The sequence below is a fragment of the Plecotus auritus genome (genome assembly GCF_963455305.1).
Source record: "Plecotus auritus genome assembly, chromosome: 3".
Taxonomy (NCBI): Eukaryota; Metazoa; Chordata; class Mammalia; order Chiroptera; family Vespertilionidae; genus Plecotus; species Plecotus auritus.
The window spans coordinates 175,027,787-175,050,965 of record NC_137772.1 but is presented as its reverse complement, the minus strand read 5'-3'; the positions used below and the strand labels follow the sequence as shown (position 1 = coordinate 175,050,965).

At 41.9% G+C, this 23,179-nt stretch overlaps 1 protein-coding gene across 2 annotated transcripts in view; it reads left to right on the top strand.

The window, feature by feature from the left end:
* SCN8A (sodium voltage-gated channel alpha subunit 8) overlaps nucleotides 1–23,179 on the top strand; it is a 196,498-nt gene that overhangs the window by 108,487 nt on the left and 64,832 nt on the right. For both annotated transcript variants that reach the window (XM_080662798.1, XM_080662797.1), the window contains exons 7-12: nucleotides 4,956–5,177; nucleotides 6,239–6,302; nucleotides 6,630–6,771; nucleotides 8,297–8,503; nucleotides 9,346–9,639; nucleotides 21,589–21,984. In XM_080662798.1, coding sequence (XP_080518924.1) covers nucleotides 4,956–5,177; nucleotides 6,239–6,302; nucleotides 6,630–6,771; nucleotides 8,297–8,503; nucleotides 9,346–9,639; nucleotides 21,589–21,984 — 1,325 coding nt within the window. The remainder of the gene's footprint in view (nucleotides 1–4,955; nucleotides 5,178–6,238; nucleotides 6,303–6,629; nucleotides 6,772–8,296; nucleotides 8,504–9,345; nucleotides 9,640–21,588; nucleotides 21,985–23,179) is intronic.

Here is a 23,179-nt window from a genome sequence, read left to right as displayed (position 1 = left end):
ATAAATGTAGATGTAGTAACTGCTCTGCTCAGACATCCCAGTGCTAGTTAATGTTAGCCTTTTCCAAGAGTTCTTGCTGTCCAATTTGCCCCCACATGGCTTCTGTTGCACACTCTGTTGTGTAGGAGTCATTTGAAGGAGCATTCTGCTCTGTTTTGGATAATCATTTTCAGTCAGTATCTTGCTTGTTCTGGTGTGTGAGCCAGTGGAAGAAGCAAGACAGCTTGTCTTCACAGACAGAACAGTGCCAGTCTCCATTCTCATACATATCAGGTCAGGGATTCAACCAGCAGCTGCTTGCCTTTATTGACCTGTGTTGGTGGTATCAGGGAGCACTTTTGCTTGGCTGCACTTACTAGTACATGGCAGCCACTGCTGTCAAGACTTGAGTTTAAGAAATGCATTGATGGCGTCATTTCCATAAATTGGCATTGATGTCTGCAAACATGGTTGTTTGCAATTATCAACCCTAATGGAAGGAAAAAGAGTCGTGGCTGAGAGCATTGTATAATATAGTGACATTTATATTTAATATTGCTATGCAATCAAGTGCCAACCTTGACCTGCAGGCATTAAGCTGTACCACCTTTCTTCTTCCTGTAGCTTCCTCGAATTTTCTCCTAGCAATCTAGGTGAGAATCTTGGATAATAAACTTTTTAGGTGGCCATAGATACTGTTATTTAGTTAAGATTATTCTTGCTTAATTACGATTTGATTCTCTTAACCCCTCTGAAGTATAAATAGTTGAATACAATTTCCAATCTAAGCTTCTACTTCAAACTTCTTGCAAGCTGAAAGAACTCCCACCAAGAAGTTGATCTATGCCTTAAATTTTCAAGTAAAACACTTGAAGAATTTTTAAAAATACATTTTTATTGATTTCAGAGAGGAAGGAAGAGAGAGATAGGAACATCAATGATGAGAGAGAATCGGCTGCCTCTTGCACGCCCCCCCACTGGAGATCAAGCCCTCAACGCGGGCATGTGCCCTGACCAAGAATGGAACCGTGACCTTCTGGTTCATAGGTCGTCAATCACTGAGCAACACTGGCCGAGCTGGAGAATTTTTTTACACTTTTTTGGACTTGCGTTTACATATTTCTTCAGCAGTGACATGTGGTTTAGGGAGAAGAGCTGTTAAACCAGCTGTTTGTGAGTGTGCGAGCCCATTCCCAGGAAAGTGATGAGTTCTGTGTATGGGTGGTGTATTAGTTGAGCATCTCTGGCTGCAGGATACAGTAGTACTTCAGGAATCTAAGGGCTGGAATGTTTTGGGCTTTTGGAAGCCGTGAAACAGAATGTAGAGCCAGAAAACCCTAGATACCAGAAGTACTTGGTCTTTCTTCCTCTTGCTTCTCTCCATGTTTCTATTTCCCTTTTCTGTCTCTTAGCATACTAAATGCTTTACTTTTCAGATGTATTCTGATTTAATGACAGAATATGGCTACCACTTAGCTCCCAAGTTTATATGGAAAGACTACCGGACTCTCTCTTGTCCTGTTTCAAATTTCTGGAGGAAATGATCTGGATTTAAATCAGATGTCTAGCCCTGGCTGGTTTGGCTCAGTGGATAGAGCATTGGCCTGTGGACTGAAGGGTCCCAGGTTCGATTCCGGTCAAGGGCACATGCCCGGGTTGCGGGCTTGATCCCCATTCCCCAATATAGGGGGTGCAGGAGGCAGCTGATCAATGATTCCCTCTCATCAGTGATGTTTCTATCTCTCTTTCCCTCTCCCTTCCTCTCTGAAATCAATAAAAATAAAATAAGTCAGATTTCTATCCTGTCATCTGTAACCTACTAACAGAAGGTCACTTCCTACAAACAGGGTTGCTAGGAGCCCGCCATTATGAAAAGGGGTGGGTGGGGGGAGGTAGTCTGAGCTCCTGGCCAGGAATGTCCTATTACATGGACTTGGATGGAACCATCCGAAGAGTTCCTAGCCTAGGAAAATCAGATTAGACTCATGCTAAAATTGTATGGTTATTTTTTCAAATGTATTTATATCACAAATGCATTGGTTTGATTTTTGTATTATTATACACTTGTTACCTGTACAAATGGCAGCTTACAGCTCATTTCTCAATTTACATTTTTAAAAATATTTCTTAATTGATTTCAGAGAGAGGAAGGGAGAGGGGGAGAGAGATAGAAACATCTATGATGAGACACATCCATTGGCTGCCTCCTATACACCCTCAAGCCTGCAGCTAAGGATCTAGCCTTTAATCAGGCATGTGCCCAGAACAGGAATCAATCTGGGGACCCCAACCAATGAGCCACACCAGCCAGGCTCTCAATTTATTTAAAGTAGAAATAGAAAAGCACAATCATCTGGTGTTCAGATAGGTGATTGTCTGAACCATTTAGGAGAAATGGCTGTATAGATGCTCTATAAAGAAGCCCAAGAAAAGAAACTCTACAAACATTCTTCAGTGACCTGTTCAACTATACTTATTTTAAAATCAGTCTTGGACTCTGAAAACAGAACTGTATAATTTTAGGGGCCCAGAATTGAAATATTGACCCAGTATAGACCTGCCCCAATCCAGCCAAATAAAATGAAGGACTTTTCTATTCCTCAGAAACTTACGGAAATATGTTCCATAACTGCCTTCTATTTTATACCACCAATACCATCTTACTTAGCTCTGAGATTGTGATACAATTTCCCAGGGCCTTCAGAATAGAAGATTGAAATTTCAACTACTTAATCGCAAACAAATATCTCTGACTTGTTTTAAAAGATTTTTAGAGCAGATTCCTCAGCTTCTCTTGCACTGCCCATGTATTCCTGTGTTTGTCCGCATTCTGTGTATGAGGAAATGAGACTGAAAAGTGACTTAAACTTGTTCTGAAACACAGCTTTCTGATTCCCTGTCTGCTGTTCTTTCTGCACAGCCCTGTGAAAGGAATCAGGTTAGAAATGCCTGTGCCCTGGAGCCCAGGCAGTTTCTTTCTGACCTCTTTGGTGGCAACATGGAAGGCCCACTCTATAAGAAAGCACAGGATTCTACACACTTGGCATCTCTACGGTCTGACTCCTGCCCCCTCTCCCCACTCCTTTAACTTCTCTTAGAGCCCTTTCCGGATATCGGTGTGAGAAAAAAGTTCTCATGAATTTAATCTTTCAATAAAAATATACTAATGCCTGTTTGTGCCAGGCCCATTCCTACTGTTGGACTCAGATAGAAAATTCCGTTTGACTGAACTTTGAAAATTCTAGGTAGTTACTTGAAAAAGAAGAGTCGTGTTCATATCACCCATTAATTAGATCATCATCATATGAGGTTAGCCATACAGTGTCATTATCACAATCATATCTCTTTGAGGAGGGCAGCATATGTATAATAGTGATGGCTAACGAGTGTTAAGTGCCAGGTACTATAATTGATATTTTGCATTCATTATCTTAATTTAAACCTCACAACAACCCAATGAGGTTGGTATTATAAATGCACTTTTATAGATGAGTAAACTGAGGTTCAGACAGAAATGGTTAACATTTGAGTCATTTACTGTGCACCAGGTGGTGTGTTAAGTGTTTATATGAATCATGCTTAATCCTCACAAGAGCCCTATGATATTCAACCAGAATAAAACCCAGTTCCCATTTTAATGATGAAAAGTATGACATTCCAAGAGGTTAGGTATTTTGCTCAGGTCATAGAAGTAAATGGTATCACTTGGTTAAGGTTAGTAATTATCTACCCAGCCTCCCACGTCAAAGCCAGGATAGGGATTTCCCTTGTATTTCCATCCAATAGTCTTGCCTTCAGAAGACGATCAGAGACGAGATTCCTCCTGAGGCCCGTGTCTGCCTCCTGCCCGTCTGGTGCATGGCACCCCGGAGTGCCAGTGCTTTGTTGGCCGGGTCCTATGGATAGTCAGATGTCTGGCCATGCCCAGGAGAGCAATGCAGACCCAGTTTTGACCCAAACCTCATGAACCCACAACCATATTTTTCTTTCTCCAATCACTGATCTCTTCCTGTGCAATTAAGAAATCTGCCTGCAGGTTCAAATTTAAACCAGTAGCTTGCGTTTAAACCTCAGATTCAAGCAGATTACATATTTTTTTTTATTTGATTTTAAATGTAGGACAGTAAAAGGTCAGTTGTAGAAAACAGGGCATATATGTGATATAGAAAAGGTGTGTTTTTAAATGGAAAGACAAACCATAAATACTTGATTGATAATAATTAACCCTTTCAACACATTAGCATTTCCAGAGCTCTTGGGAAAATATTATTGCACCTTCTCACTGACTGGCTTTCAAGCTTCCAGTAGTTCTCTTTCCAACCTGCAAGCCTCCTCAGTTCCGGGTTTTTCCATTTGTTTATTCAGCTAATATTTACTGAGTACCTGCTGTGTTCTAGGAAGTATAGATACAGCTGTGAAAAAAAAACTGATGTACTTAGTTATAACCACGATAAAAGCTACAGAGAGTATAAGGTGCTATTAAAATACTAATAATAATGGGGGAGGGAGAAGAGTTGTGAAGTCAGGGAAGGTTTTCTGGGGGAATTGATATTTAAGTTGAGACCAGAAGGATGAACAGGTGTTAGGCAGGTAGACAGGGGAACGGAAGGAAGCGTTCCAGGCAAAGGGACGAGCAGATATGAAGGCCCTGACGCAGTGAAAGCTTGACTCATTTAGTTGCTGAGAAGCAGTCAAAGACAGGAAAGTGCTTCCAGGCAGAAAAGAGCCACATGTTGGAGAAGGAACTTTTTTTTTTTTTTCTTTTTAAAAGTGAGTGAGTGGCTTAAAAATTGATACTTCTGGAGAAGGTGGTGATATTGCTGACCCATTGTTATTCTCAAGATATAAAAGATGAAGTAGCCTTGTTTCAAGGGTAGTGCTGTGGGGAGGAGTGGGCGCCAGCAGCTCAGAAGGGGGCTGGGGGAGGTGGGGAGGGCTATGGGGTGACTCTGATTCTGGGGGTTCTGTCTCCTCAGGCCTGAAGACCATTGTGGGTGCCCTAATTCAGTCCGTGAAGAAGCTGTCAGATGTGATGATCCTGACAGTGTTCTGCCTGAGTGTTTTTGCCTTGATCGGACTGCAGCTGTTCATGGGGAACCTGCGGAACAAGTGTGTTGTGTGGCCCATAAACTTCAATGAGAGCTATCTTGAAAATGGCACCAAAGGCTTCGATTGGGACGAGTATATCAACAATATAAGTAGGTGGCCCCTTCTCTGCAAGAGGAGAAAGGAAAATGTATCTCTAGTTTACACAGCCAGAAGCCACCGCTGGGCTCTCAGAAAGGTAGCTGGGGCCAGAAAGGAGCGCCAGTGCTGCTGGAGGTAGCTCTGTGAAGCATTTCCTTTCCTGGAGGTGGGATTGTGTTCAGAAGCTCTCCCACCCCACTTCTCCCCCTTTAAAACCAAACATGAAACTTGGTAGCTTTGTCACATGTACTCCTAAACTTTTGTCTTGAAAATCAGGCTCAGTAGCTTGATAGAAATTCTTTTTTCCCCTAATTGGGTTGCCTGAGATATTTAAACATTTGGTTTAGAATATACCTCTTAAGCATTCTTAATCCTGCAAGACCTCAGTAATTGATCTGGTCTAGGGAGTCAGGTAATTTCTAAGACATCATTTGATCCTATTACAGTTAAGGAATTTTAGTAATTTCATTTCAGGAATCAAAGCACTTTAAGGAACATTTGGTGTAGTAATACTTCTATGAAACGATGGGGAAAAGTTAACAATATCACAATTAGTCACTCTTGAGGAAATAAAGGCAGTTAAGTAGCCAAAAGAAAATGTTGCAAAGGAGATTTTAGGGACACATAAAATTAAAGGAAACATGCCTTCCATTTAATATAGGACATGATAACTACTGATCAGTGAGGATTTCTAGTTTACCTGTGGTAAAGAGAAGCTATAAGGATAGATGATAAAGTTATATAAACATATTCCAGCTTAGAAAACCCTCTTAAACCCCCTTTAAGTTGAGTATTGGAACCTGGCATGTAGATTTGAAGTACGAGTGGAAGTCAGATGTCTGGGAAAAGAACATTGCATTAAGGGCTTTATGGTAGCACTTTTAATTTTTAGATACAAATAGGAAAATTATGGGAAAGAATTCTTATCAGGTTTCATGGCTGTAAGAAAATATTTATATGAGCTAAAAATCAATAACTCTTTCTGCTGGGACTAGTTAGGGACAGTGTAACCTTATTCTCTCATTCACTTTAATCTGCCTTATTCATTTCCTGCCTCTTCAAACTCTTCTAGCAAATTTTTACACAGTTCCTGGAATGCTAGAACCTCTACTCTGTGGGAACAGTTCTGATGCTGGGTAAGTAGCTCACCTAATTTTACTGTCCTCCCTTAAAATAATGTTTCAGATAAAACAGGCAATATTTTCACTTTTCTTTGTGCTCATGTAGTAGGCCTTAATTGGATCTAACATTTTGGGGCTAACATATTTTCTTTAAAAATTGACCTGGCTACTTTGTTTCTTTCCTCTTTTTCTTTTCTTCTTCTTCTTCTTCTTCTTCTTTCTTCTTTTTTTAAATTCCCATTTGTTGGCCTGGCTCTTTAGATGGTTATTTATTATCTCCAAGGTCATAGAGATGACTTACAGGACGGTTGAAAAGCCCTGAACTTCCCTTTCTTTCCTCAGGCAATGCCCAGAGGGATACCAATGTATGAAAGCAGGAAGGAATCCCAACTATGGTTACACAAGCTTTGACACTTTCAGCTGGGCCTTCTTGGCATTATTTCGCCTTATGACCCAGGACTATTGGGAAAACTTATATCAATTGGTAAGTAAATACCTCTTTTTCAAGTGCTACCTCTAGGTTTTTTTTGTTTTTTTGTTGTTTTTTGGTGATAATGCTTGCATGAGGCTGTGTGGGGTTGGGCACATTCTGTGTAAGAGAACTTTAGTGAAGACATTATACAATCACCTTAGGATGTTATTTCTCTGTTCTATAAAATTAACTGAATTCTTTCAGCTCCTGTCCTGTTTCTTTAATGCTCAGTCATGTATAGCTCTAGAGGCTCACAGCCTCTTGCCTGGCCTGAGAATCTGCTGTCTCTTCCTACTTCTTATTGTTTCACCAAACCATCTGCAGTATTGCTGCTTTTGGATTTTCAGGTTTATGGCATCTTTTTAAGAAATATTAATTAAACGTATTGTGCAAGGCACTGTGCTAGACATAATAAAGATGAGATTTCTATCCACAAGGACGTTGGAGTCTAAATATATCAATGTTTTGGGGATTTGTAACATATTTGGACTTGTTTAAGCAGGTTGTGATAGTTTTAAAAAAATAAAAGGTCCGTACCATTCTATTGGGCTGCGTTGGTGACTGGCAAGTCATTTAACTTGGCTGGTTCTGATGGAGAAGTTAGTCGAGGTCATTGCACAGGGTCTTCCAGCTTAGAAATTCTGTGCTAATCCATTGTTATCTATTTGACTTTGGTATTTGATGGCATCATTTAGTTTGAGAATGAGAAATATGTCCCCTCAGGCATGAAGGAACCTCTTTAAGGGGAACTTCTAATTGAGATCGCCTAAGGAATTCGTACTTTCTGTTGGACAACCTAAGTTTCCTCAGTTCGCATCTTTCTTATGCAGTATTTATGATAGATGTTAAATTTCATTTAAATTTTGTAGTTGAAAAGAAGAAAGCTGAAAACTAAGTAATAATGGGTCACATATACGTAACATAAAACCCAGTCATTCTTTGATGTCTAATTGCTCACTGCTAGTGAAAGGAACAGTCCTAGGATCCTTCTGCCTTTTTTCTTTTCCCGTTATCCTTTACGTCTTACCCTCTTTTAAAAACCCATCCTATTACAAAAGGATAAGCAAGAATGTCACTCAAGATGGGAACTTCCTGTGACTTGGACCTGATCCCAGAGATGGGATTTGTCTGTTAATACTCTTCGAGGGCCAGTAGGTAAATGAGCTAAAGTCTTGTATTCTTTTCTTATGTTTGTTTTAGAACCAACTGACAAAGTCAAATATAATTCTTAGCCCAGAGCATTTTTTTTCTATTAGAAAAAATGCTATGAAAGGAATATATTAGGAGTTTTGGGAAATGGAAGAGGGCTTTTTTGGCCACAGTGAATGGGAGGTACTACTGACATTTACTGTGAGTTGAGGACACGGAGACCCTCAGCCCTTGGGCAGGCTTTGCAATATGAAGGAGTGCCACTCAATGAAGAACGGTCCCATTCAAAACGCAGTAGTGCCCCTCCAGAGGAACATTAGCCCACGGGTCGCTTTCATCCTGGTTCAGTTCATGCAAGTGACTCTGAAAATGGTCGGTATCTTTGCAGACTTTACGAGCAGCTGGAAAAACGTACATGATCTTCTTCGTCTTGGTCATCTTTGTGGGTTCTTTCTATTTGGTGAACTTGATCTTGGCTGTGGTCGCCATGGCTTATGAAGAGCAGAATCAGGCAACATTGGAGGAGGCAGAGCAGAAAGAGGCTGAATTCAAAGCAATGTTGGAGCAACTTAAGAAGCAACAGGAAGAGGCACAGGTTAGTGATTAATTCTTTGCAACAGTCCTGCCTGCCAGATCACCGTGACTAAGGCCCCCTCTGATTGATCTCTTCTAGGCACATTGTCAAATAGAAGTTATTGATCTGATTAAAATACAGTTAACAACTGCACATGGTTGTTGCAATTATTCCATTTGTCTTAATGGCCAAATTATTTATTAATATGATCTTTTGTTGAATTTCTCAACTGTTCAGTGTTCAGCTGCCATGAGGCAGTGGAGGAAAAATAAGTGGCCAGAGAAGTTTATATAGTGCTTTGTGTAAACACAGCCTTTTTGTTGAGGAGAACATTAGGATCTCCTTCAGAGATTTTCTGTAGTCTTAAAAAAGTATTGATTGTAATTAAAAATAAGATATAGATAAAATTCTAAAGTAAAATTTGAAAAACAAATTTATAATGCCACCACCCTAACACTTTACTTTCTAATCCTTATCCAAATATACATGTATTTTTATATTGTCAGGCCCATATGTATAATATAGTTTCTTAGCATTCATTTTCAGAGTTGCCCAGAAAAGATTGTTTGGCGCCAAGAAGGCAGCCAAATTCTTATCTGAGATACTCAAGAGAATAAATCCCGAAGTTCTCACCACTGGTTCTGCTCTGATTACTTAGTGCTGTGTGCCACAATACAGATTCAACTGGAAAATGGACAGAGCCAGGCCCTGGCCACAGTCTCCTACCTGGCTGGTTCTCCTTCCTCCTTTTCTCACTCTTTTCCCTGTCTAAGGAAAAGGAAATGATTGGCACTAACTGCTTGGCTTTGGGGGCTCCAGGTAAGTGCTTCTGATCTGATCTGTTGCTATGGCTCCTTTCCTAGGCTGCTGCGATGGCCACTTCAGCAGGAACTGTCTCAGAAGATGCCATCGAGGAAGAAGGTGAAGAAGGGGAAGGCTCACCTAGGAGCTCATCTGAAATTTCTAAGCTCAGTTCCAAGAGTGCTAAGGAAAGACGGAACAGGAGAAAGAAGAGGAAGCAAAAGGAACTCTCGGAAGGAGAGGAGAAAGGGGATCCTGAGAAGGTGTTTAAGTCTGAGTCAGAAGATGGCATGAGGAGGAAGGGCTTTCGGCTGCCAGACAACAGGATCGGGAGGAAGTTTTCCATCATGAACCAGGTAAACTCTGCGCTGGGCCAAACAGCCTGAGAAATTCTGGCTTTCCTAGTCTCACTTTATTCTCTTATTCCTCTTCGGCTTTACATGTTCCAGACCCCTCCCTGCATCCTAGGGCCTGTCTTCCCACGCTCCAGGTTGTTCTCTTCTAGGAGGAAGTGTTACTGGCATATTAGGACCATCGCTGCTCTGAAGCAGCCTAGGACAATGTGATGGCCTTTGGCAGACGGCGTAAGGTCTGTGTCTCATCAGCAAGCCCATGTTCTAAAACATCAGGAAGAACGGTTCCCCGCTTAGTATCTGAACATCAGAATTCAGCACAAACACCTCTGTTAAAGAATTGCATATAACTGTAGATTTAAAAAAAGTGATGAAACTCTTTAGATCACCTTATTTGAATGTGGCAAGTTCTAGTAATTATTCTAGATATATAGTGTCATGCTGATAAACTAGCCCATGGTAGATTAAAAGCCTCCATTTTACCCAACTTACAGATAATTATTGAGCATTCTATTACTGTAAATATCACATAACATATATTTTTATTTCAAAGAACACCAGCCACTAAAATCCAATTTTTAGGCCATTTAATTCCCCATTTTAAAGAAATGCTGGAAAGTTTGTAAGGTATAGAATAGATTACAGTTATTGGTTATGGCATTGCATCCAGTGTCTTCCTGTTTCCCAGGGATGACTCTTTGCTTTTTTTGTTTGTCAATCCTCACCTGAGGATATTTTTCCATTGATTTTTAGAGAGAATGGAAGGGAGGGGGAGAGAGACAGAGAGAGAGAGAAACATCGATGTGAGAGAGACACATCGATTGGTTGCCTCCCAAACGTGCCCTGACCAGACAGGGATCAAACCTGTAACTGAAGTACGTGCCCTTGACCAGAATAGAATCCAGGACCCTTCAGTCCATGGGCCAACACTCTATCTACTGAGCCAAACCAGCTAGGGCAAGGATATCCTTATTGATCATGTAGAGAGAGGAAGGGAAGAGGGGGACAGGGACAGAGACAGAGACATAGATTGGTTGACTCCCATAGGCACCCTGACTAGGGATTGAGCCCAAAACCCAGATATGTGCCCTGACTGGGAATCGAACCCACAATCTTTTTGGTGTACAGGACGACGCTCCAACTAACTGAGCCACCCAGCTGGGGCCACTGTGTATCTTTTTTGCATCCCTCTCTTCTCAGTTCAGTCTTTTGCTAGTCCTATTCATTGTATCAGAACAGAATCTCACATGTCCATTCCCTTCATTCTATTCTTACTAATCTGATCTTAGTTCAGACTTGTATAATTTTGTTCTTCTACAGTTATCCACTGCAGTTTCATCCCCTCTGGTCCTCCCTCTTCTTTGTGTTTTATATACTGTCAGCAGATGGCTTCCTAAAACATAGCTCTCATTATTAATGGAGTGCCTGCCATGTATGTGTCAAGGATTATGCTAGGTCCTAGAGATTAAAAGATGATTCAAATACCACCCCTGTCCTAGAAGCTTATAATGTAGTAGAGCAGCCAGACACATTAAAAAATTACTTACATAATAGCATTGATGGCAATATTTCATAATTGAGATATGTTGGGTTATTTTGGAGGACACAGATCTTTCCCAACCCAGAGGTTCAGCAAAGATTTTCTGGGGAAGGTAAATAAAGGATAAATAGCAATTTACCAGGTAATGTATGTGTGTGTTGGTGAGGGAGCAGTTAGAAGAAAGGTCATTTGAAGAAAAGTATGTTCCAGTTTGGATATACCCCATGGAATTATTTGTTGGATAACCAAATAGAGTGGTCTTTGAGGCACACATATTGTCAAATGATAGCTCACAGGAAGAGGTCCTAAGCTGAGGAGTGGTGATTGAAATAATGCTATTTGATGAAATTACTCAAAAATATTGTGTCGAGCAACAGAACAGTGGGCCAAAGACACAACCACTGGTGTCCATGGGCAGCAGAGATGAAGCTCATGAAGGAAAATAAATGAGCAGCCATTAGCGATGCTAAGAGAACCAGGAGTTCGGTGAAGCCAAGAGAACTCAAGGGTTAGAGAAGGTAGGAAAGTGATCAATGGATTGAAATTTAACAGAGATGCTTCATGAGATCAAAAGTGAAAGTGTTTGGAGAAACCAAGATGGTGGCATAGGTAAACACCTAAACTGCTGCCTTGCACAACAATTTCAAAACTACAACTAAAAGACAAAACGGACATCATCCAGAACCACAGGAAGGCTGGCTGAGTGGAAATTCTACAACTAGAAGGAAAGAGAAAAGCACACTGAGACTCAGAGGAGCTGCAGGAGGCAGAGGTACTGAGACGCGCGTGCCAAGAGGACTGGCAACTGAGTGCGCGGCTGGCTTTCTCAAGCAGGAGAGAGACAAAAGCTCCCGACTGCGCTGAACTCCAGTTCTGGGCGAGACTCTGGGGACCCAGACTCATACGGGGTGAAACTGGACTGTCAGGAAAGAGAAAAGCACACTGAGACTCAGAGGAACTGCGGAAGGCAGAGGTACCGAGGCACGCACGCGGAGAGGTCGGGCAACTGAGTACGTGGCTGGCTTTCTCAAGCAGGAGGTAGACAAAAGCTCCCGACTGCACTGAACTCCAGTTCTGGGCAAGACTCTGGGGACCCAGACTCATTCGGGGTGAAACTGGACTATCTGACAGCGGGCGAAACTCGAGGGTGGCTTTCTCTCAGAGGTGCTTGCAGCGATTACCACGGGACACTGAGACACAGGGGCCTATTAGGGCAGGGCTGAAAGGAAACCAATGCTGTCTACTCCACCCTGAGACTCCGCCCCATTCAAGCTGAGCACAGAGGCTTTTGCAAGTCTTCTCCCATAAGGGTGTCTCCAGCACAGAAGTTCTCCCAGCATAGACACAGCTGATTCTCACAGCCAATTGGCCTGGAGGTCAATACCTCCCAGTGATACCAACAACAATCAAGGCTTAACTACAACAAGACTGTGCACACAGCCCACAAAGAGGTGCACCAAGAGTGTCCACCTCAGGTAACGGGAGGTTGAGCCACTGGGCCCTATAGGACATCTAGCACACAAAACCACTCTATCAACTCAGGGAAGCAGGCAAAATGCAGAGACAAAGAAACAGATCACAAATGAAAGAAATGGAGGAAAGCAAACTACTGGGTATAGAGTTTGAAAGCACGGTTATAAGGTTTTTCAAGAATTTTCTAGAAAAGGCCGATAAATTTAGCGAGACCCTCGAGGATATGAAAAAGGACCAACTAGAAATTAAGCATACACTGACTGAATTAAAAAACATTATACAGAGATCTAATAGCAGACTAGAGGATCGCAAGAATCAAGTCAAAGATTTGAAATACAAAGAAGCAAGAAACACTCAACCGGAAAAGCAAAAAGAAAAAAGAATCCAAAAATATGAAGATAGTATAAGGAACCTCTGGGACAACTTCAAGCGTACCAACATCAGAATTATGCGGGTGCCAGAAGAAGAGAGAGAGCAAGATACTGAAAACCTATTGGAAGAAATAATGACTGAAAACTTCCCCCACCTGGTGAAAGAAATAGACTTACAAGTCCAGGAAGCGCACAGAACCCCAAACAAAAGGAATCCAAAGAGGACCACACCAAGACACATCATAATTAAAATGCCAAGAGCAAAAGACAAAGAGAGAATATTAAAAGCAGCGAGAGAAAAACAGTTAGTTACCTACAATGGAGCACCCATACGACTGCCAGTGGATTTCTCAACAGAAACTATGCAGGCCAGAAGGGAGTGGCAAGAAATATTCAAAGTGATGAACAGCAAGAACCTACAACCAAGATTACTCCACCCAGCAAAGCTATCATTCAGAATTGAAGGGCAGATAAAGAGCTTCACAGATACGAAAAAGCTAAAGGAGTTCATCATCACCAAACCAGTATTATATGAATGCTGAAAGTTATCCTTTAAGAAGACGAAGAAGAAAATGGTAAAGATAAAAATTATGAACAACAAATACATATCTATCAACAAGTGAATCTAAAAATCAAGTGAATAAAAAATCTGATGAACAGAATAAACTGGTGAATATAATAGAATCAGGCATAGAAAGGGAGTGAGTGGACTGACAATTCTCGGGGGGAAAGGGGTGTGGGGGGTGTGGGAAGAGACTGGACAAAAATTGTACACCTATGGGTGAGGACAGTGGAGGGGAGGTAAGGGCAGAGGGTGGGGTATAAGGGAGCCATGGGGGAAAAAAGAGGAACAGTTGTAATAATCTGAACAATAAAGATTTATTATATTTTTTTTTAAAAAAAAGGGAAAGTGTTTGTTGAATTTGGCAATCCAAAGCACTGAGAACTTTAAAGACACGTTTCAGTACAGGGTAAGGATGGATGTTATATTGAGTGGGAGGTGGAGACAATGAGCATAGACTTCTCACTCGAGTTTATTTAAAGAATATCGGTGAAAATAAGCATTTTTATAATATGGGAGGAGGGAAGCCCAGAAGAAGGGGAGATGGAGATAGAAAATGAAGTAGAATAGAAAAGAAAATAGAACACAGTCTTGGAAGATGTAGTCTCTAATAGGAAACGGGCTCCTTGTTCCCCAAAACATTGGGAAAATAGGGAAGGTTGGGGCATGGATAAGTTTATAGGTAGGGAGTAGGAAGCTGAGGAAGATAATACCTGATAGTCTCTAGTTTTCAATAACGTAGAAAATTTAAAATCTTATTGAAGGGAATGAGAGGTTGAGTAGGGGTTTAAAGAAAATATTGACATTTTAAAATAGTTAATAAGAATGGGAGAGAGAATTCCTGTAATCAGATTTACTCTACTTACTAATGAAGTCCCAACCCTTTAGCATGGAATGTATAGCACTTCCCCTTCTCCTGGACACAATCTGCCTTTTCAGTCTCTACCAGGGGTCCCCACCGAGGACATTTATCTGGCCCGCCGGGTGCCGTTGCCTGTTCTGCTTAGCAGCCGACTCGTCCCAGGCCCGCAGTGCGCATAGGAATTTGTTCATAGTTTTTTTTTTAAACTATAGTCCGGCCCTCCAACGGTCTGAGGGACAGTGAACTGGCCCCCTGTTTAAAAAGTTTGAGGACCCCTGCAAGCATCCTATTCTTCAACCGAGTGAACTACTAGGTGCTTCTCACATATGTTTGTCTTCTACCCTCTGTTTTGCTCTAAATACACCCTAAGATGCCCCATTTTTCCATCTCTGAATGTCTGCATCATACTTACTCTTCACATTCTTCTCTCAAGAAACATTTCCTGACCTCCCCCATTCCACACCCAATTGGAAATTATTTCATCTTTTCATTATTTTTTATACATACCTCTTTATTCTCTGTGATATTATATTTTCTTATATTTATATCCTCTCCTTAAAGTCCTAAAGCCAAGACTTGCTTCTTTGCACATGGCTAGCATTCAGATATGTGTTGGACAAATAAATGAAGGACTTTTATAAAACTGATATTTAACCCCATCTGGGACTTCTTTATGGCCTGGAGCCAGCTGTCTCACCTTTACCTCACTTTTCTCCTAGTTCTGCCTCTTTTGGGGAAAAGTATGATTGCAACTTTGTTGTAATCCAACTTTTTACTGGCAAACCATCACTGAGCTAGTTAGTGCTGTTAACATTTTGTACTGAATGGTCTCTGATTAATCCAAACACTTTAGCACAGAGTTGTACTGATTGCTCCATAGCTCAAAGCATAAATCTGGGCTTCTGAGAGGTCCTGCTTTGCATGAAAATGTTCACTTCCTCTGATTTCCCCATCCGAGAAAAATTGTCGATTTCTACAGGCCATGGCTGACTGCCAAGACTTGCTTAGAAGCTCCACAAGGTAGTAATAGTCTTTATACCAGGGCTTTCCTGCAGTTTCTCTGATTTTATCTGGAAGAATGGCTGAAGAAACTGAGGGCTAGAGAGATGAACTAACTTGTCTAAGGTTATATAGCTAGTACATACATATTAGTGTCAGGATTTGAACCAGGTCCCTCTGACTGCGGAGCAAAGCTTGTGTCCGTAAGCACTACAGTCTATAATCATCCCCTTCCTACTCACCTCCACACATGCATGGTCATCTCTCCTCTTAGCTTGACAATGCATGTGGCTTCAGTTTCCCAGAGCACAGTTCAGGTGCATACCAGTGTCCTTCACTGCCAGGTCTTTGGCACCCTCTTGGGACATCTGCCCAACCCATCTCCTACCCATCTATAATAATAAAAGCGTAATATGCTAATTAGACTGGACAGCCAAACGACCTTCTGGACATCATTCCGGATGTCATTCCAGACATCCTTCTGGATGAAGCTGCGGCAGCGGGGGCTGAGGCAGAGGCAGTTAGGGGCGATCAGGCAGGCAGATGAGCAGTTGTGGGTGATCAGGCAGGCCGAGTGGTTAGGGGCGATCAGGCAGGCAGGCAGAGGTGGTTAGAGGCGATCAGGCAGGCAGGCAGGCAAGCAGTTAGGGGTAATCAGGCAGGCAGGCGAGTGGTTAGGGGCAATCAGGCAGGCAGGCAGGCAAGCAAGCAGTTAGGAACCAGCAGTTCTGGATTGTGAGAGAAGTGTCCGACTGCCGGTTTAGGCCCAATCCTGTAGGGCAGTCTGACATCCTCTGAGGGGTCCCGGATTGCAAGAGGGTGCAGCCTGGGCTGAGGGACCCCCCCTTCCCCCCTCCATGCATAAATTTCATGCACTGGGCCTCTAGTTTCCCTATAAAATTACTGCTGTGTTTTTAGGGCTTAGGACAGTTTATAAATATTAGGTTGAGTCCATTTTTGCAAAGTATTTTAATTACTGTATTGCATCAGTTCTCTCTTTCTGGTCTTAGGACCCCTTTGTATTTTTAAAAATTAGTGAGGACCTTAAAGAGCTTTTTAAAATGTGCTTTTATTATATTAGAAGAAATTATAATTAAAATTTTTTTAAATTTTTACTGATTTATTTTAAAATAATAATAAAACTGATTATATTTTAATACAAGTTGTACATATTTTTGTAAAAAGTAACTTTCTCAGAACAAAAAAATTCGTGGAACTTTGACACTGGAGGGGCCCAAGATGGCGGTGTAGGTAAATGCTGGTCCTCACTGAGAAGAGGTGTTTAGAACTCAGGTACTTGACTGGATGGGACAACTTACCTTCAGACATACCTATTAAGATCTTGCTAAGCCTGGCTAGTGTGACTCAGTGGTTAAGTGTCGACTTATGAACCAGGAGGTCATGGTTTGATTCCTGGTCAGGGTACATGCCCAGGTTGCAGGCTCAGTCCCCAGGGGGAGCGTGTAGGAGGCAACCAGTCAGTGATTCTCTCTCATCATTGATATTTTGATCTCTCCCTTCCTCTCTGAAATCAATAAAAAAAAAAAAAAAATTTTTTTTTAAGGAGAGATAAAGCATGTGTTTAAAGAACTGTAGTAAAAAGTAGAGTGTAAGTACTCTGAAAGGGGCTCAGTACTGTGGGAAGATTAGGGAAGTTTGTAGAGAAGAACCAAGAGGATTTCCACAGCTGAACAGAGTGGAAATGGAGAAAATAAAGATCTAAGGGCCGTATGCCTGAATGGCAAGGTATATGAGGGGAAAGAGTGAAAGATAAATGGAGAAAATAAAGTGGGTGTTAAAGGTGATCATGGGATTTAGCAAAGGAGCCCAGGAGTGTCTGTGTCCTGTCTTGACCTGGCCACATTTCTCTCTGGTGAGGCCCTCAAGGCAGAGATATATGCCCAAGGCACAGTTTATTAACACGTAAACGTATGCTCTGAACCTCAGTGTTCTATGTTAAACTCAACTGAACAGGTAGGTAGAAGCTCAGGGATACTGCCTATCCCCTCTACAACCAGTCTTGAGATCTTACTGTTTTAATCATGTTAGTACTCTGTATTTTAGGGTGCTCTGACATTATAGGAGCCTGCTGGCAGGGTAGGGACTGCCCCTCCCAGTGCTAGCTTAATTCCTAGAGGCTACTTGCCTGGAAGTGTGCCTTTCATATGCAAAACCCTTATTTCCCAACTTTTCCTCTTATCTAACTCTCACACAGCAAGTCAGTATTTCCCCTGCTCTGAATCCCTCCAGGGCCAGCTACTAGGCAACTGGGACCACTCCTGTAGCCCAGAGCCTGCCTGGACTTTCTTAAACTGTCCAATCCTAAACTTGCTCAAAGGTACCTACTCTGCCTCTCCCATTTGTTCCTGAGTAAACCACAGCGAAGACTCAGCCATGCTTTCCACGCCCGCGCCCCCCAGTCACCCCTTTCTGCCTCCTTACTAACCCTAGAACCTCCCCATGAGGTCCTGCATGCTCCCTTCTCTGAGAAACTGTAAGTAATAAACTCTTCTTTCAAAGGCAGTTGTCTCTGTGTCTTCACCTTACCTTACCAGATTAAGACAAAATCATAGGTACATTTTAAGACACCACCTTCTGGCCAGCCACATTGTTTAGAGAAGTGTTTCTCAGACTCTGTGGTGGAGAACCAGTTTCTGTTTTTCCCAAGTTTTCATGAACTGATACTGCTGTAAAATAAAATAACAATGAATTTCTAGAAAAATGGTCACAGTCTTGGATGTTGTAAGAGTTTCTAAATGATTTTCTTTAGTTTTCTACTTGTCTCATTGCAAACCGGTAGTAGGTCATTCACTAACATTGGTCTGTGAATCATACTTTGAGAACTGGCTCAGGGGAGTAAATCAGTGAGAATGCCCAAATATAAATGTGAGAAGAGGATTAGCAGCAGGGAGTTGTTGGAGGCCCTAATTCCTTTCCGAAGCCAACAATATGGAGAAGGAAGTATAAGAGCTGGCCATGTGTGTGCCCTTTTAACACACAGTGACACTACCCACTCATAAATGAGACCCAGGGAACATTCTGGAATCTAACCAATACAGCTCTGTGGTGCAGGGTTGGGGCAAAAGAGCAAAACAAATCAGAGTAATCAGAAAAGGTGTCAGAGACGTTGCATATCTGCATTCTCTTTTCTAAAGGCCTATGTACAGCATGTGGTTTGTATTTAGCAGTGACATTTATGTCAAATCATCTATGGTTAGTGGTTTTCTTGATGTGGCCTCCCAGGGATCAAATTCATTTATTGTCTCAGAGATTTGTGAGTTGCTTCAACCCAAGGCAGGAAAAGACTGCATACCAAGGGAAATGCAAATGAGAGAATAGAGTATGATAGAACTAGAAATATCCAAAGAAAATACACCGGTCCGGGTGCGGGGCTTCTTGGTGCATTGTAGGAAGAGACTGGAACCGGAAGCATTTTGAATCTAGAATTGGAAATGGAGTTCCAGGTAACAAAAATATCTGGGTGGAAATATTAAAGAGGAGCCCTACAGCCCTTCCAGGGTTATCATCAAAAGTATTATTTTAAAAGATTTATTTAACACATAATACATGCAGTATCGTAGAGTCCCACAAAGAAATTTCACAGAGGGATCATTTTACAAAAAGGTTAAGGCCTAAACTCTAAGGCAAGAATCTCATATAGTTAAAAATTATTTTGAAAATTCCTCCAAAGTCATAATTGGGCAAACTGTCTCAGGGTGTAACAAGAAGGATTGTCCAAAGTCAGTTGTTAAGTTTCTTTCTGTCAGAGAAGTGGTCCTCAAACTGTAGGTGCATCCCCTTAGGACATTTGAAGGCTTTCCAAGCACAGTTTTAAGGAACCTGATTCCCAGATCTTTTTTCTTTTTTCTTTTTATTAATCCTCACCTGAGGATATTTTTTGCATTGAGAGAGTGGAGGGGCATGGGGGCCGGGGGGCGGGGGGGTGGTGGGCTGAGAGAGAGAAGAGAGAAGAGAGACATGGATTGGTTGCCTCCTGCACACACCCCAACTGGGGCCGGGGAGCAAACCTGAATCCCAGCTACATGCCTTTTGGTGTGCAGGACCACTCTCTAACCATTGGAAAACACGGCCAGGGCCCAGATCTTTAACTTACTCCTATGCCCCAGGTTAGCCCTGTGGTCCACAATCACACCATTTCTCTTTTTCCCCTTCCCCTTTCACAGTTAACCTCCTCCTGACTTTACAAAAGAAAGACATACCTTCTGTCATCCAATTATTATGTAGTACATTACCCTTAAGTATAAAAATCTTTGAGGTGCCAAACAAAGGGACAATTGAAAATATTAGTATCTACAAAGTTTTCTTTAATCCAGGAAATGTAAATCTATCGTAAGGCTTTCTGAATTTATTTCTGACACACTTCTGTTAAGAGTGAAACAGATTTATAGTCAAGGGTAATGGGATGTTTTAAGTTCAGGAGCCAGGTGGTTACCACTGGAATACATATTAATAATTTTATTTTTAAAAATTAGGTCATACTTTCTCCTATGAAAATAAGTCTGATTTGTCCAGTCGCTCTGGCAGTTAGAGCATAGACATTTTCATAAATTAAATGAGCCAAATCTATGGCTTTGAGGTTTTGATGAAAATATTTTTAAAGCATGTGATAAGGTAAAATCACTTCATTAAAAAAATTAATGTTGGCATTGATATATAGAAATTAACAATATTTGGGTTATTCTAATCTTTTCTGTTGGGTTAAATAAGGTTCCTTTAAGTAAAGGAGTAACCCCTATAAGTAGCCCATATAATTATTAGCAATAATAAATAAAGCCTTTTTGGTATTCACAGAAATCAAGAAATAGAATAATTCTAATAACTAGGTAGTAAATCCTTTCACCATGAGGTGAAAGCATAGTTTCCGAGATTGAGTGAACAAGTTGGGTGTAACAAGTCTTTGCTTTTAAAAAAATTGAGAGGAACTAATTTAATTGCTACCAATAAATCCTTAAAATAAATTTTATATGTGAGGGCATATAATTTGACAAGAGTTCACAGAAATGAGTAACATTACTATAACAAAATTCTTCTGTTCTAAGATACTGTTTATGTTAATAAGGTTTCTCAGCACTTAAAAATCGAGTATTAAAAAGGGGGGAAGGGAGTTGATGTTGGCCATGTTTCATTCTAATAATAAGTAATACTATCTACAAATATTTACACACCAGGAACACCAGTTGAAAAAAAATCTCACCCATCTCATTAAGAGATACTTTTCATAAAATTTTTAAAGCTTAGTAATTACTTAGAAAGTATATATTTATGTATCTTGGTCAATCGTGTTAATAGACTAGTAATTCAGGAGGGTTTTTAAATTTCTCAGTGACTCATGGTCATGGGAAAATTTTAAACATTTTAAATATAGTTTATAATTTTTTGCAGAAAAGTATTTAAAGGTGATCAGTAAAAAATAAAGTATAAAATATACATTAGCATAATATTATCTAGGGAATGTAGAAAGGAAATACGAGTTGAGGGAGAAAGAAATGAGGAAAAATTTCTAAGTGGTAAAGAAGAGATTTATTTTAAAATATCAGTGCTGAGGACTACGTAATTTACATAAATGGAAACTTTTGGTGAAAAAACTTTATGCTGAGTTTAAAATAACGTGGAAGGGAACATAAATAACTTCCAGTTGAACAAAAATGCTTGAAGCTCACGGTTGGCATAGCACTTGACCTCCAGGCATGTTCTCCTTCGAGGACTGGCAAGTGATACCCACTTTTACGTTCTTTCCTTTTGCCGAGTGTGGCATGAGTCTCCCTTGAGTAAATGAAAGGCACACTCCGCGTATGAGACACAGGCATGTTTCCCAGTGCTTTGGCTACAGAGAGCATGAGGTGAAAGCGTGGTTTCCGAGATTGAGTGAACAAAGAGTAGAATTTCTTAGTGATTAACTGGTTTAAAGACAGGTATATCTCAAGGCTGTGGGGCCAGGAGAAGTGGGTAATAATGGGGACTGAGCAGCAGTAGAAATGTAACATCCCGGGTGCTTTCTGGAAACACTTGCGCTCTGACAACTGCAAGGATGGGCCAGGATGGGGAGGTGAGCAGCCTTTGCTCAGGCTCTAGGGGTCAGCTTCCTGTCGCATACCTGCCATTCTCTCTCTTTCTGCCCCCACAGTCACTGCTCAGCATCCCGGGCTCCCCATTCCTCTCCCGCCACAACAGCAAGAGCAGCATCTTCAGCTTCAGGGGCCCCGGGCGGTTCCGGGACCCGGGCTCGGAGAACGAGTTTGCGGACGACGAGCACAGCACCGTGGAGGAGAGCGAGGGCCGCCGCGACTCTCTCTTCATCCCGATCCGCGCCCGGGAGCGCCGCAGCAGCTACAGCGGCTACAGCGGCTACAGCCAGGGCAGCCGCTCCTCGCGCATCTTCCCCAGCCTGCGGCGCAGCGTGAAGCGCAACAGCACCGTGGACTGCAACGGCGTGGTGTCCCTCATCGGCGGCCCCGGCTCCCACATCGGCGGGCGTCTCCTGCCAGAGGTGAAAATAGATAAGGCAGCTACCGATGACAGTGTAAGGAAGTAAACGTATAGAGTCGGAGGCTAGGCATGGCCGTCGCCCGCTCCCTTCCTCCGCCCTGCTCTGCTCATTCCTGGTCTCTCCCCACCCTCTGCCCCCCATTCTTGTTTCTTCCCCCTTCCCCCCCACCAGCCATTTCTCTCCTGGTTTGTTTCTATTTCTCTCTTCAGCCCTACCCTCCCTCCCCCCTTTACTCTCCCTTTCCCTTTTACTTTATTATTTGCTCCATTTTCCCCATCTTTCCTTGTTTCTGATTCTTCTTCTTCTTCCATTAATTCCTTCTTTTATTTTGCCTCCTTTTCTTTCTCTCCATCGTTGGAAGTCTCTATCTGCCTGTCTGTCCCCCCTTCCCCCCTCCCCCCCACCTGCTGTGACTGAGTGCCTCTGGCAATCGGACCCTGCCCAGGCGGAATGAGAAGCATAGTGCCACCGCCACTGACTGAGTCTGAGCAGGTTTAGAACTACCATTGCTTCTCCCTGCCACGTCCTCGCTCCTCCTAGGGAAACAGCTTGGACTTTAAAACTCTTATCTTTCCATTTTAAAAAGCAGTATAGTTTTGAATAATGTTCTAAGGCTCTGCTGCAAGAATTGAGATGTGATTTTTTTTTCCAAAGAGGAGTGTGCGTTCATGATGCTGAGGGTGGGAGATGTACACCAGGGAGAGAAAGGCCAGGAGAGGTTAAGGAAGACACTGCAGACCTGGACCTAGACAACAAAGGGATTGAAATGGAAATAAATCAAAGGAGGGGGAAATAGAAGGTTGGGGCAGGCACACATGGTGTACGGGGGAGGAAGGAAAAGGGAAGCAAAAGATTAATTTTAAATGTAATCAAATGTCAAGCTCTGGAGGAGTTGAATATAATAGCTTCAGAAAATCTCTTGTCTAGGGGTTTGGATAATGGCTCTCCTCTTTGGGAAAACCATCTCTTAACATTTCTTTAAATTCTAAGCTGTTTATATCTTTTTTTCTAGTTTTAAATTCTTATAACCTCAATGATCCTAATCCTTCTTACCTCTAATTCCTTAACTTTCCTCAGTCCCTCCTTAGCTGTATAAGTTCCCTGAGATAGCATGTCAGTCTGTTTTGTTCTAACACTTCCGTTTCCTCTAACACAGCATGAAGATAGCCAATCCTTTAAGTAGCATGATGCATGTGGGGAGGAAAACTGGACAATCAAGGATGGAATT